The sequence below is a fragment of the Delphinapterus leucas genome, chromosome 2, assembly GCF_059928025.1.
Source record: "Delphinapterus leucas isolate spDelLeu-1000000601 "Yukka" chromosome 2, BTC_Dleu_Yukka2, whole genome shotgun sequence".
In the NCBI taxonomy this organism is placed as follows: Eukaryota; Metazoa; Chordata; class Mammalia; order Artiodactyla; family Monodontidae; genus Delphinapterus; species Delphinapterus leucas.
In genome coordinates this window covers 148,635,842-148,648,976 of record NC_143130.1, presented here as the reverse complement: position 1 = coordinate 148,648,976, position 13,135 = coordinate 148,635,842, and the positions used below count along the sequence as shown (strand labels likewise).

The 13,135-nt window shown below is 51.1% G+C and overlaps 1 protein-coding gene across 3 annotated transcripts in view; it reads left to right on the top strand.

Moving 5' to 3' along the window:
• Positions 1-13,135, top strand: part of ACTN1 (actinin alpha 1) — a 95,841-nt gene that overhangs the window by 39,945 nt on the left and 42,761 nt on the right. For all 3 annotated transcript variants that reach the window (XM_022570283.3, XM_022570284.3, XM_089907872.1), the window contains exon 2: positions 12,767-12,881. In XM_022570283.3, coding sequence (XP_022425991.1) covers positions 12,767-12,881 — 115 coding nt within the window. The remainder of the gene's footprint in view (positions 1-12,766; positions 12,882-13,135) is intronic.

The following is a 13,135-nucleotide window of genomic DNA, read 5'->3' as shown; positions in this document are numbered from 1 at the left end:
CACAGAGAAGAGACCTGGAAATTTTCTTTATCCAAGCAGTGTCTCTTTCCTTCTTGCAAATTTGTAATAATGGTTTGGCCTCTGGAGAGGCCACATGGGGGGCTTGGAGCCTAGGCAGGACCCTTGTTCCCAGTCAGCAAATCATGCTCAGTAGAAATGACCCTGGCGAGAGGAGGGGAGCTAGCTGTACTTGATTTTACTTTTTGAGCCCCCACTATAAGTCAGGTATTGTGCTATTTGATTCTTACCATAACCCCAGGAGGGGGCAGATTGATTATTCCCATTTCGCAGGTGAGACCATCGAGGCTTCAGGCTGTGAAGTTGAGGGTCACAGCTCAACCATACAGAGAAGTCAGGTTAGATGCTCAAGGCAGCCAGACCACAGCTCCCCATACTTTATGAATACCAGGCTGGGCCAGATTCTTGTCATGCGGGGAAGTTCTCTGTGGGGTTGAGTGGCCCATGGCTCTCAGCATCGTGCCAGAAAAACCAGATGACCTCACATGTGAATGACTTTTCCTTCTTTGGGGAAGGAATGTGTGGGCCATTCCTGTGAGCTGCAGCCCACAAGACCTGTGTGCTGTCAGACCCACAAGGGCCAGGATCTGACTCCAGACATGGGGGAGGTATCATAGGCAGGCCCAACCTTGGGGTCGGCAGTGGGGAGCAGGCTGTTCTCACACTGGCCTCCGTAAGTAGTGTCAAGTGTGCCTAGGAGGAGCCAACAGGCCTTTGATGGTTAAGCAGATGTCCTGGGGCGGGACCTGCTCTTCAGAGTAACCACTCCCTAGGGAGGCATCGACAAGGCCAGTGGCACCTAAAGCCCACACAGTTCAGGCCTGGCTCGAGTGCTACATATGCCCAAAGATGAGACCAGACCTCCCACCTTGGAATCTTGGTCTCAGTTACCTCAGTACCTGGAGAGAGCGAGGGTCTGGGGCCTGCCTTTGAGCCTGGTCTCTTGCCAGTGGGCCAAATGGGTAAACAAAACAAAACAAAAACCCCTTGATAAAAGACTTAGTGGGGTTCTGGAATATTTTAGTTTTTTTTTTTTTTAATAATAGCTTTATTGAGATATAATTCACGTACTGTACAATTCACCCATTTAAAGTGTACAATGTAAAGTTTTTAGCATAGTCACAGATACGCGCGGCCATTACTGCAGTCAATTTTAGATCATTTTCATCACTTCTGAAAGAAACCCCATCCCCCTTAGCTCTCACACCCCCGCCAGCCCTAAGCTACCACTACTCTATTTCTGCCTCTGTAGATACATTTTTGGGTTTTTAACATCCAGTGAGCACTTAGTCTGCATCTGGCACTGGGCTAAGCCTTCTGTTTTAGCTCACACAACCCTCCCTCAGGATAGCCGCACGGGGTAGACACTCTTTTTTGTCTTTGTCTTACTGACGTGGAGACTGAGGCTCAGCGAGTCCAGGATCCCAGAGGCCATGGTGACAGAGCCTGCCGAGGGCTGGACCATTGCTGTGGCTCTTCGGTCCCCGGGAGAGGCCAGGCTGTGGACGGTGGCAGACTGGTGGGGAAAGCTGATGCACCTTGGCCAGGAGCTGAGAGGACAGTCCTTGTTTCTTCACTGGAATCTGGTGCCACCTGACTTTTAAAACGGCCCTGAATTCTCTCAGGAGCTCCAGGTTCTGCCTGCACCTGCGGGAAGGCACTGGGGTGCTTTCCAAGGGCCTTGGTGAGAAGGGGTGCCTGGGCCTCGCGGAGGGGCTGGCAGCTCTCCTCTCTCCCACCAGGGTGTGGTCATTAGGTCAAATCACCTCCTAGAATGAGCCATTTGGCCACCTGTGCTTTGGCCTTGTGGCCTTGGTGACCCTCCGGGCATCTGGTGCTGTGTCTCCCGAAACGGGCTGCAGGTGGACATGAACCGAAAGCACAGGCCCCTGTTCCTCCCACTCCTGTTCTCACCCTGGCCAGGGGCTGGTCTCAGGGTTTCCTCATCAGTCAGTAGGAGAGAAATAACAGACCTCTTTCTTCCCACCTGTAGAGCTCTGTGAATGATTAACTTCCATTGAATAGAAAGGGAATAGGAAGTGAGAGCAGTAGGACAGAGGACAGTAATGAGGCTCCTGCCCTTTTCTGACGGCTGGCTATTTTGCTTCCATTGCCCTCATTCTGACAACAACCCCACAAACTTGTGATATTATGTAGCCCCATTTGTCAGATGAAGTAATTGAGGCCTAGACAGGTTCATGAAAGCCACACAGCCACTGAGTGACAAAGGCCGACAGGATTAACGTTTTTTAAGCATCTGTTGTGAACAGAGCACCAGACCGTCTCTAAGTACATGAGATCTAATTTGGTCCTCTTTAATGCTGTGCCGTCATAGGTCTTGTTATCCCCATTTTACAGATGGGTATCCTGAGGCTGAGATTGAGAATCCTGTACAAAGAGACAGAGCTAATGAGAGGTGTAGGCCGGGGGCCCAGCTCTTAACAGTTACAAAGTCCAGCTCTTTTGGGAGCCTCCAGCCACCTGCCCCTGAGTTTCCAGGGCCCCAACATTCGCATGGTTTTGGGGGCCAGCGGTTAGAGAGGTGCCCTTTCAGAGCAGAGGAAACCGCCTGGTGGTTCAGCACCACTCCCAGGGGTGGAAAGTAAACAGATCTGGGTGGAGATGTTCTTGAGGACTCTGCTTTTCATCTGTGAGTGAACCAGCTGACTGCTTGCTTTGAAAGGCTGGCAGCCAGCCCTTGATAAGTTAACCAGATACTTCTATTTACGTTACCGGAACACTGGGCATCTGAGATCACTGCTGGCAGGCCTTTGCTTAGACAAACCACCCAGTGCCCACGCCCTGGCCAGGCTGGCCACGTGCGGGGGTCAGAGGGACTCCACGGTGGCCTGAGGGAGAGAGAGTGCTCCCTGGCTGGTCCACAGTGACCTCCCCCGGGCCAGCAAATGCTGCAGAGACCTTGGCCCTGAGCTCTCAAGGGGCCCTGGCCTGATGCTTGCGCGTGGTGGCCAAGAGTGGGAGAGGAGGGTGGGCTGTGACTGACAGCCATGGCAGGGCGCCCGCCCAGAAGGGTGTGGAGATCGCAGGGCCGCTGAACTGATTTCTCAGTTGATGAGCCTAGACCAGGACCAGGGTCCTGGTAGCTGTACTCCAGGGAGGGGAAGTCATCCGATGAGAAGCCAGCTTGTACAGGAAGCCCTGTACCACCTTCAAGAGGCTTAGAAACTTGCTTGGGTTTTTCTGGGCCACTGGGCCAGGGGGTACTGCCCTTCAACTCCGCCCGCAGTTAGCAGTTTGCTGTCTGTTGGGGTGGACACGTGGGTGTAATTGCTGCTTTATCTTCATGTCCTGGTCCCTAATTATGACTTTACTTATAATAGTTTACACTGACAAGGCACTTCAAAGTTTTTCACAACCCTTTCTCTGTATGATATTTTCTTCTATTACTAATTCTTTTCAATAGATGGAAGAATTTTTCCTTTTTCATCTCTTCCTATTCTTTTAAAATTTGAAAACATTTGTTCCCCCCCCCCCCCGAGAACTCATGGGCCCTGACCACCCCCATCCCAAGTAATCCCAGAGAAATGGGAAGTTCCCTCTATCCCATCCAGAGGTCTGACTCAGCAGATAAACATATACACAGACTTTTCTTAGATTTGCATGGCTTTTTGTTTGTTTGTTTTAACAGATAATGACTGCACATGGTATAAAATTCAAAGGAAACAAAAGGGTATTCTGTGACAAGAAAACGCCCCACCCTCCCCTGTCAGGAGCCTCCTAGCTCCCCTCCCTGGAGGCAGCCACCGTGCCAAGTCCTGTGTGTCCTTCCAGGGATATTCTGGCATAAAGCTTTTATGGACTGTCCAGCAAACTAATAACAGGTGTCTTTTGGTGAGGGGTAGGCAGTCTTGAGACCGAAACCCTGATCATGCGTTGAGCCACTGAGGTGAAACTGCCCCTGTGGGATTTATTGGCCTCTGACAAGGAGCAGAGCCCATCCATTGCAATCAGCCCTACGTGGGAGCTGAAGATTGACCCTGGGTGCTCTACTTGGCTGTGTCTTTTACTTTTGCACGTTATGATGGGACGAGTTGCTGGGCTCTGACCTGCAGGGTCCGGGACTCATTTGGGGTTACACAGCTGGAAGGGGTTGAGGTGATACATATGAGGTCACACGCATGCCTGGCTGAGCCAGGGCAGAGCCCAGGTTTCCTGACCCCTGTGCTCTGAACAGTAACTCCCCTGGAGTGAACCGGGGCTGGTGTCGAGTGTCAGGATCCCAGGGGAGCAGGAGGATGTGCCTGGGAGAGGTGTGGTCGGCCCGCGAGCCTGGGGCCTGGTGGCCAGTGAGGTGGCAGTGCTGTTCCCTCCACCCGCTGAGCCGGCCTCATTTTGGCTGCAGGTGGGTTGTCTTGTTTACTCAGGACCAATGGAGAGGTCAGCCAGGTGCGGATGGCCTGGATTGTGCGCTGAGGGGAGTACGCGTCACAGAGGAGTGCTAGCAGGGAGAAGGGCAGGGAGGAGATGGGGATTGCCAATCACATTTGCAGCCGGCTGGGCAAGGAAAGAAAGTCATTGCAATTCAGTTACAGGAGCACAGGCACTGCTTGCGTCAGGATGGGTTTTGTTTCCATCGTTTTCTCTCGTTCCTGTGATCGCTCACATGGTTTTAAGCCTGTGGTACATACAGTTTTGTATCCTGCGTTCTTGGTAATTACATATCAGCCTTTTCCCATAATAATGTATAGTTTCAGAACCCATCATTTTGGCCGTCTAGTGTTCCATTAAGTGGATGAACCATAATTTATTTAACTAATACTTTATTAATAGAATTTGGGGCTATTTCTAATTGTTTCCTCTCCAGTAATGCTGGCGAGGATGTCTTTGTGCCCATGAACCTTCTCTTTCTTGAGCGATATTTACCCAGGATAGTGTCCCAGCATTAGGCTAAAGGTTATGCCCGTCTTAGCTCCCCTCGGCGGGTTGCCTTCCACCGGAGTTGTACCGAATCAGCCAACCTGCTGTGACGTGTTGCGGCTTGGCCACCCTTTGATGGGAATTAGCAGAAACTTATTTTTGCAGATGTAATAAATGAAAATTGGTACCTTCGTTTGAACTCACAAAACATGGTGGTGTGTGTGCACGTGTGTGTGTGTATGGGGGGGACGCACATCTGGTTGTCGTCCCTGGTGACAGGTGTGGGTCCTTGATCAGCCCAAACAAGGAGAGCTCCTGTGGCCCCTCACGGAAAGTTCTCTCAGTTTTTGCTTGCAGATTCCCCGATGGCAGATGCCGGTGGTGGTCTGCGAGGAATGTGAACCGTGCTGGGCACAGCTGTCTGCTCGCGTTAACACACCATTCGTTCCTGTGTGGTGACTCTTTTGTTAGGAGACTTAGAAAGTTTTCACGTTTTCTCACTGTGGAACCAGAGACCCTGTCAGTCTTAATTCAGATTTAGCCTGCCCCTATCTTTTGAGGGGCTGTGGGATGTCTTATTTTTAAGTTGGACCAGCATTTAAAAATGAGAAGACTCACATCAAAGTCCAGATTTCTGGCTCCTTTTCATTGGGGGTCTGGCACCTGAGGACGCACGTTCCCATATGAGCCAAGGAGAGACGCCTCCCGTGCCCTCACCACACCTGCCCTGATACCGAGATTGTGTTCTAATTGCCATTATCACCGTGTACGCTCGGGACCAGTTCTCTGTGCCCATGTTGCTCTCCTGAGTGGAACCCCGAAGGATAGCCCGAGAGGGCCACTGTTTCAAGAGAAAGCCATGAGCGCACATGGAGGCAAGGGCGCTCGCCAGTCCCACTTTCCGTACACTTTCCCCTTTGGCCTTTTATTAAACCTCTTGTGGCTTAGTTTTCTCATCTGTAAAACGGGGAAAATAATAGCACCTGCCTTGTAATGTTGTTTTGAAGATTGAGTTACAGGGGGTAAAGCCCTCAGAAGAGGGTCTAGCAAGAGCAAGTACTCAACAGATGTTAGATACTGCCGTTATTATTATGATTATTATTAATGGCGTATGTGCTTGTCTTCTCCAGACTAGAGTCTCAACCAGGGGTGATTTTTGGTTGTCAGAACTTGAGGTGGAGGATGTTACCTGCATTTAGTGGGTAGGGTCCAGGAATGCTGCTAACCATCCTATCTATGATGCATAAGACAGGCCCCAAACCCTTAACAAAGAAGTAACTAACCCAAAATATCAATGGTATTGAGGTTGAGAAACCCTGCTCAGACATTTGAGTGTGTGACTCTTGGTCTAACTGAACTCTTCAAACACATCTCTAACCCAACTTTTCAAGGGCTGCCTTGGGCTCTGGAAGAATCAGCATTATAAGGGACCTACTTAGCTCAGCCCCCAGGGGGAGCTTGAATCCTCTCCCAGCACCCTCACCAAACACATGCCTTTGGTGGGTAATGCACTGTATACCCAGTGTTTGGTCTGTTCTTTATTACATTGAACTCTAGTCTTCCCTGCAGCTTCCTATCCTTGATCCTAATAATAGTAGCTACCATTTATTGAGCCTTATGTGTGGGTGATTGTACTTAGCACTTGCCATGTGTTGCTGCACTGATCCACACCACCCTTCGAGGCAGGTTCTATTATTATACCCATTTTACAGATGTGGAGATTGAGGGTTGGAGAAGTGACATCACTTGCCCAAGTTTACTCAGGGCCAGAGATGGGATTAGATCCAGGTGAGTCTTGCTCTAGAATCCACGTTCCTCACCGTTACTGCCTGCCTTGTTCTGCCCGGGGCTGCACTCAACAAGTTTATTCGCTTGTCCATGGGAGGGTCTTTCAGATACTTAGGATGAGTCCCTGAGTCCGCTCTTCTCTCTTCCTGGGCAAAGAGCCCCAGTTCCCAGAATTCTCCTCAAAGACATGTTTCTGATCTGCTTACCATCCAGAACGATCTCCCACCTCTGGACAACCAGCTACCTGCCTCGGGGCTATGCTCCCTTTGCCTCTCTCCATCACGCTGCCTCCAGAGAAGCTGCCCATCCCATGCCAGCTGATGGTCCATCAACTCAAGACTCTCTGTGCCAGTGCTGACCGGAGTCACCCAGGTTCCCTCTGGGTGGTGTTTTTACTTCACAGTGACCTGTTTTTCAGTGACATGTCACAAGATTCAGCCCACCTGTCTACCCTTGGTTCTGCTGTTCCCTTCCAGCACCCCACGCACACCTGCACCTGAAATCCACGTCATCCTGGTGGAGCAGAAAAGTATACGGGACTGGGAGTAAGGAGGCCAGGTTGTGAACACATCCAGCTCTGTGGCCTGGGAAAAGTCACTCACCCTCTCTGGTCCATGTGTCCTCAGTTGTAAAGGGAGGGTTTTGGCTCAGGTGTGCCAAGCATCTCTTCCAGCTCTAACATTCTTTGATGACATGTGTTGGACAGCATGAACTTGTAATAGTTATCTCTAATTATTGTGGTACCAGTAATGATAGGTAATTATGGAGCAGTCACTGTGTGCCAGACCTTCTTTTCCGTGTTTTAAGTGGGTTATCTTATTGAATTCTCCACCAACCCCATGCTGTCATTACCCCACTTTACAGACTAGTGCCTTGAGGCAGAGCCATGTTGACTCGCTTGCCCACCTGGCTAGAAGCTGATGGACTGGGGTTTGCCTTGTCTTCTTCAGAGTGATTGAATCCTTCCAGGCTTTTGGATTCTTGCTCTGTGGAATGATTTTTATTTTTAAATTAAAGAAATAAAAAAAAAGATTTTGGCCACACCTTGCGGCTTGTGGGATCTTAGTTCCCCAACCAGGGATTGAACTCGTGCCCTTAGCAGTGAAAGCACGGAGTCCTAACCACTGGGCTGCCAGGGAACTCCCTCTGTGGAGTGATCTTAAGTCCTGTGATCTTCCCGTGCTCAGCACCTTGTTTTTTAACCACTCCCCCTCCCACCAAGGTCAAGGCTCTGAATGCCACTTGACTTCAAAAGCTCAGCACCTGCGTCACGCTTATGGGGTAATCCTCTGTACCCCAGATCCCAGCTGAGTGATTATTCAGACACCTTTTAGAATCTAAAATTTAGATAATAATGATGACGGTACCGACTACTTCTTACACACTCAGTGTATTTCAAACACATTAATATTATATTATCATTATTAATATAAATTAACAATATTAATATGTTAACATTATCATTTTTCCTAGTTTTTTAGGTTGTGGTAAAATACACTATATTATTATTTAATCTTCATTGCAGTCCTGCCTGGAAGGTGCTGTTGTCTTTAGTTTACAGTGTGAGAACTGAGGCTCAAAGAGGCCTGTGTGGCTGAAGTCGCATTCTAGTGCATATGAGCTGGGGAGCAGGGAGAACATGTTCTCAAAAGCCACTTGCCTTCTCAGCACATTTTAAAGGAAATATAGGGAATTCCCTGGTGGTCCAGTGGTTAGGATTCGGCGCTTCCAGTGCCTGGGGCCTGGGTTTGATCCCTGGTTGGGGAACTAAGATCCTGTAAGCCACTTGCGGCAGCCAAAAAAAAAAGGAAATATATGGATACGATACTTGTTAAAGATATAATAGAAAGCCCTTAGAGGATTCTGTGTGAAAGCGGGACTGTGAGACCCACAGAGAAGGTAGACAAAGATGCTTCTCTCTCCATCAACTCCATGGACCTTGGCCCAGCTCAAGTGTCCTGTACTCCCTCACCCCCTGTTGGGTTGGAGCCTGGCCTGGCCCATTTGTAACCTTGGGCTACAGTACTGGATAGTTAAACTGTGTCTCCTTAAAATCACCTTTATGCCAGATTAAACATGGGTAGATGCTTCAAGGTCAGTGAGAAGTTGAACAGGAGTCTGGGTTCTCTGCCAGCCCCTCCCTCTCTGTCCAGGGCCTTCCGAGGCCGTGCAGTGGGGCTGGAGGTAGGTGAAGTGCAGAGAGAGGCTGCTGAGAAGAGAGCTAAGCTAGCCCTCACTGTAGCTCTGGGAGCATTTCCAGCATGGTGCCCAGGCCCTTTTTCCTGAGTCCTGTCTGCACACCCGAGCTCATTCTGCAAGAGTGGGTCCACGGAAGGACCATCAGTTCCTCCTATCTCCTTAGGCAGTGAGCCACAGCAAGGATCCCCTGACGGGGCTCTTGGGGCAAGCGGAAGGTCGGATAGGGCAGGGCCTGGTTGGGAGTGAGGCAACAAGATGCCACCTGCCCTTTATTTGAATGAGGCTGGACCGTAACCCTGCTGGGGTAGCACTGCCCACCATGCTGGGGCATCTGGGCTGGAGGCCATGGGGCCAGGGTCTCTAGCCATGGGCATCCCTTGTGGCTGTTCGCTTTTCCTCCTGCTAAGGGGCAGGTATCCCCCTCTGTCATAATGTGGGAGCTCAGGCTTCAAGTCTAGGGCCTGCCTGTGCCGGAGGAGAGAGCGTGGCTGTGCGGTGTACGTGGAGGACCTCGCTCCTGACCCTGCTGTCTCCCCTCTCAGGCCCCGTCAGCCTCCTCTGCTGGGGATCCACAAGGCCATGGTCAAAGTCACAGGCTTTCTGCCCCCATGCCGCAACTTGAGCCCCCTCCGCATAACACATCAGCACCTGTTCAAAGAAAAAGAGTCCCCAGACACAAGCTGTCATCTTGGGAACACAGCACAGCATGTGCCGGGGTGGAACCCAGGACGGAGTTTAGTGGCTGGAGGCTGGGGGAAGGGTGTGGGCTGGGAGCATGGGGGGCCGAGTCCTCTGAGCCCCTTACCCCGGAGCTTCCAGGGGAGCTAGCTTTTCTCCTCCCTTCTACCATTTATGGAGCTCGTGTTACGTGGTAGGCACTTTATAAATATTTTCTAGTTAATCCGCCTGACTTTTATAGCGTGCTGTTACTATCCCTGTTTTGCTGCTAAGGGACCCGAGGTTTAGGGAGGTGAGTCGGCAGGTCTCACCTGCAGACTGGTAAAGAGTGGGTCTGAGCGCTGAACCGGATCTGGTGTCCCCCCAAGTGCATGTTCTTAATCACTGAGTTACCCTTTCCTCCATGACCTGAGCTTCGAGCTGCTTGCTGGGGAGGTGGCAGAGGCCCCTTCATAGCAGCCACCTGTAGGGGCCGGGAAGGGGGCTTGGGGTTTTAACCAAGTGCAGCCCCTGAGGCCTCAGAGGCAGGGCTTTGGGGAGTCTGAGCAAACACAGGTGCGTGTCAGCCTCCAGGGCTCTGGGACTGGCTTCTCCAGGAAATGGGGCTGGCTGCTTTCAACAGCACTTTTCCTCTTGCAAAAGTGGTACCTTTTTACCCACGTGGCCTCTTCCTCCTTTCTCTCACCCCATCCCCTCTCCATGACTGGGTGGTAAACAGTGAGATTTCACAGCCCCTCCAGCTGCGGGGGTCTGGGGATTCCCACCAGGACCCCGGCCCCACTGGACCTGAAAACTATCCCTTTGAGCTGCTGGGGTGACCCACTTCCTGCCAAGTCAGCAGAAAACCCCAGGCAGAAGCTGAGTGTGGGCCTGGGAGGGAGATGAGAGTCACGTGCTGTGGAAATGCAAGACGGTGGTAAATGACCACCCCCTCCGTCAACGTACGGTGTGATGACACCCGGGCAGAAGTGCACATACAGGCACGTGACAGCTGGGAGAGAATAAGGAACTACAAACAAATGCATATTTATTTTAAAGGTTTAAAAATTCTTTAATAAAAAAATTTTGCATCAAAAAATTGACAGCACGGTGAAAATAAAAACTAAGTAGCCTCTCATCCCCTGCTAGGTTTGCAATGCCAACACGAGAGGAAGGGGACCTGGTAGATACTCTTTCTTGCCCTGCTTCATCCCCTTTCCTCTGAGCTGTCTTCCTCTTCCAGAGGGTCTCTGAGAGCGCTGTTTGGCCCATCACCCCCCTGCACTGATACCATCCGGGTGTGGTTGGATCTTCCAGGACCCTCCCACTTTGCATCCGTTCTCACTTTTACATCCACTAGAATGTCCGTTGCACAGGGCAAGGAATTGTGTTATTTTGTTCACTGCTGCATCTATGACTCTGTGCCCCGAGACTTTAGGGTGAGTCCAGGTGTGAAGCTGACCGGTGGCCACCATGCAGTGGGATACGGGCAATGATAAAGAGGGGTTGCAGGGTGCCGTGGGCTCACACATCAGCCCAATGTGGCGGGTGGCTATCAGGAAAGCTTTCTGGAGGAGGTGATATCTTAGCCCAGTCTTAGAAGAGGAGTGTGAGTTAGCCAAGCATGACATAAAGGACACTCCAGGCTGAGGAATCAGTGTATGTCCCCTGCCCACCCCCAAGCTGTGTGCCAGGCTTACGAAAGCTTTGGGACAGCACACGCACATCCCTCTTGTCTATCGTGGATGTGGGCTGGCCTACAGAGTGGAGCTGTTTGCAGGGAGAGAGAAGTACCCTGTGTTGCTGAGTTTCTAGTGAGATATGATTTAAGAATGAAGCCCAGTGTTGGAGGGGTGTCATAGTGCGGCCCCCTGTCCCCACCTCGTGTGGGATGCTGTCTCGCCTTCTTGCCCACAGGCTCGTCAACTGTTGGTTTATAAGCCTACACGGCCATTTCTTCTCCCCAGTACTCACTGCTGTGGCACTGCCCCCTTCTCCTGCCCATTTATTGCCACTTCACTTTGGAGTTCCCCAGGGCAAGAGGACGTGGTGGTCGGGTCATGAGTCTGGTGACCTTTCCGAAGAGGGGGAGTATTTCCAGGGTGGTTGCTGCTGTTTTGAGAAATAACACTGTCACCATTGCCACTTTGCAGGACAGGTGGGGAGAGAGCTGGCTGGCCCTGCTGTGGGGGACTGAAGGTTGGCTTTTGAGCCCCCATGTAGTTGAGAGTACCATTTGGTGCAGAGGAGTCTTGAGTTGCCAAGGAATAGATTGGATCTAAAGTAAGAGAGCTCTTCTCTCTGTTTGTGACAGCTGGGGAGAGACACTTGCCCACGTTCTGTTTGGATGGGCGAGCGAAATGGAAGTGCATGCTGTTTATTTCTCATGTTTGTTGAGTCACCCTGTTCCTTGTGTGAGCCACCAGAGGGTGCTGTTGGCGCAGGATAGCTTGGCCCGCCTGATGGTCGGCTTAATACAGAAGCTTCAAGGTTGCTGCTCTCTCCCCACAGATCAGAAAATTACAGCGCTGATGGTCTTTCATTTAGTCTTCTGACAGTCCCTTTTTGAAATTCTTGCTCTTACTTTTGCACTAAGATGCCTTCACCTCCCACCCCAAATACACACACATACACCATGGGGGTACTTACTTCTCTCTCTTTATTCTGCCCCTCTGAACTCTGTCCTCAACAAAACTGAATAATTTTCCTTTAGCTAGCTGCCAAATGGACAAGGATTTAATAAACTTATTTACCGTAAGGTGTTAATGAGGCTTAATACTTTACCCCTGGGGTACTCGACCTTGTAACTGTGAAGATCGAAACTAAGCCTTATAATCTAAAAGGTGAACTGCTAAGAATGGAATTGTGCCACTTCTCAGTGTGGGTGGGGATGATGTTTTGGGAAGAAGGTTGGGAGGGGAGCTGTTAAAGGAAGGTGCCCACCCATGCCACTGGCCCTGCAGGGCGGCCCCTCAGCTGTTGCCCTGCGATGAGGTGAAGGAGACTGCAGAACAGCCACGCTGAGAGGTTTTATGGGCTCTGCTGTGTGGGTTTCTCACCCTTTATGGTTAGATGTCTTGACCAACAAGGATGACACCACCAGCCTGCCCAACACCTTATACAGAACAACTGGAAAAAGGGCGTGAGACAGACGGGTCCTTAGGGCCTCAGAGACCATGTGGCCTGTGGGAGAGACTGACCGCTTGCTCTTCTTTCCTTTGCGCAGACGTTTACAGCATGGTGCAACTCCCACCTCCGGAAGGCAGGGACGCAGATCGAGAACATCGAGGAGGACTTCCGGGATGGCCTGAAGCTAATGCTACTGCTGGAGGTCATCTCAGGTGAGCTGGACCACTGGCCTTGGGAGAGCCAGAGCAGAGGTGCGGTGATGCCAGATGGGTGGGGCCTCCGTGGCCCAGGATCAGGCACTGCCCACTGGGTTCTGCCACTTTGGGAATGCTGCCCTGACACCTCTGCGTCTGCTCTGTCCTTGGTTATGGCTAGCTTTGGGTGTCTTGAAAAACGTTGGGGGTGACGTGTGAATTCAGACAAGGAGACTGAGTTTGGTCCTGGCCCTGCTGCCGACTACCTGTGT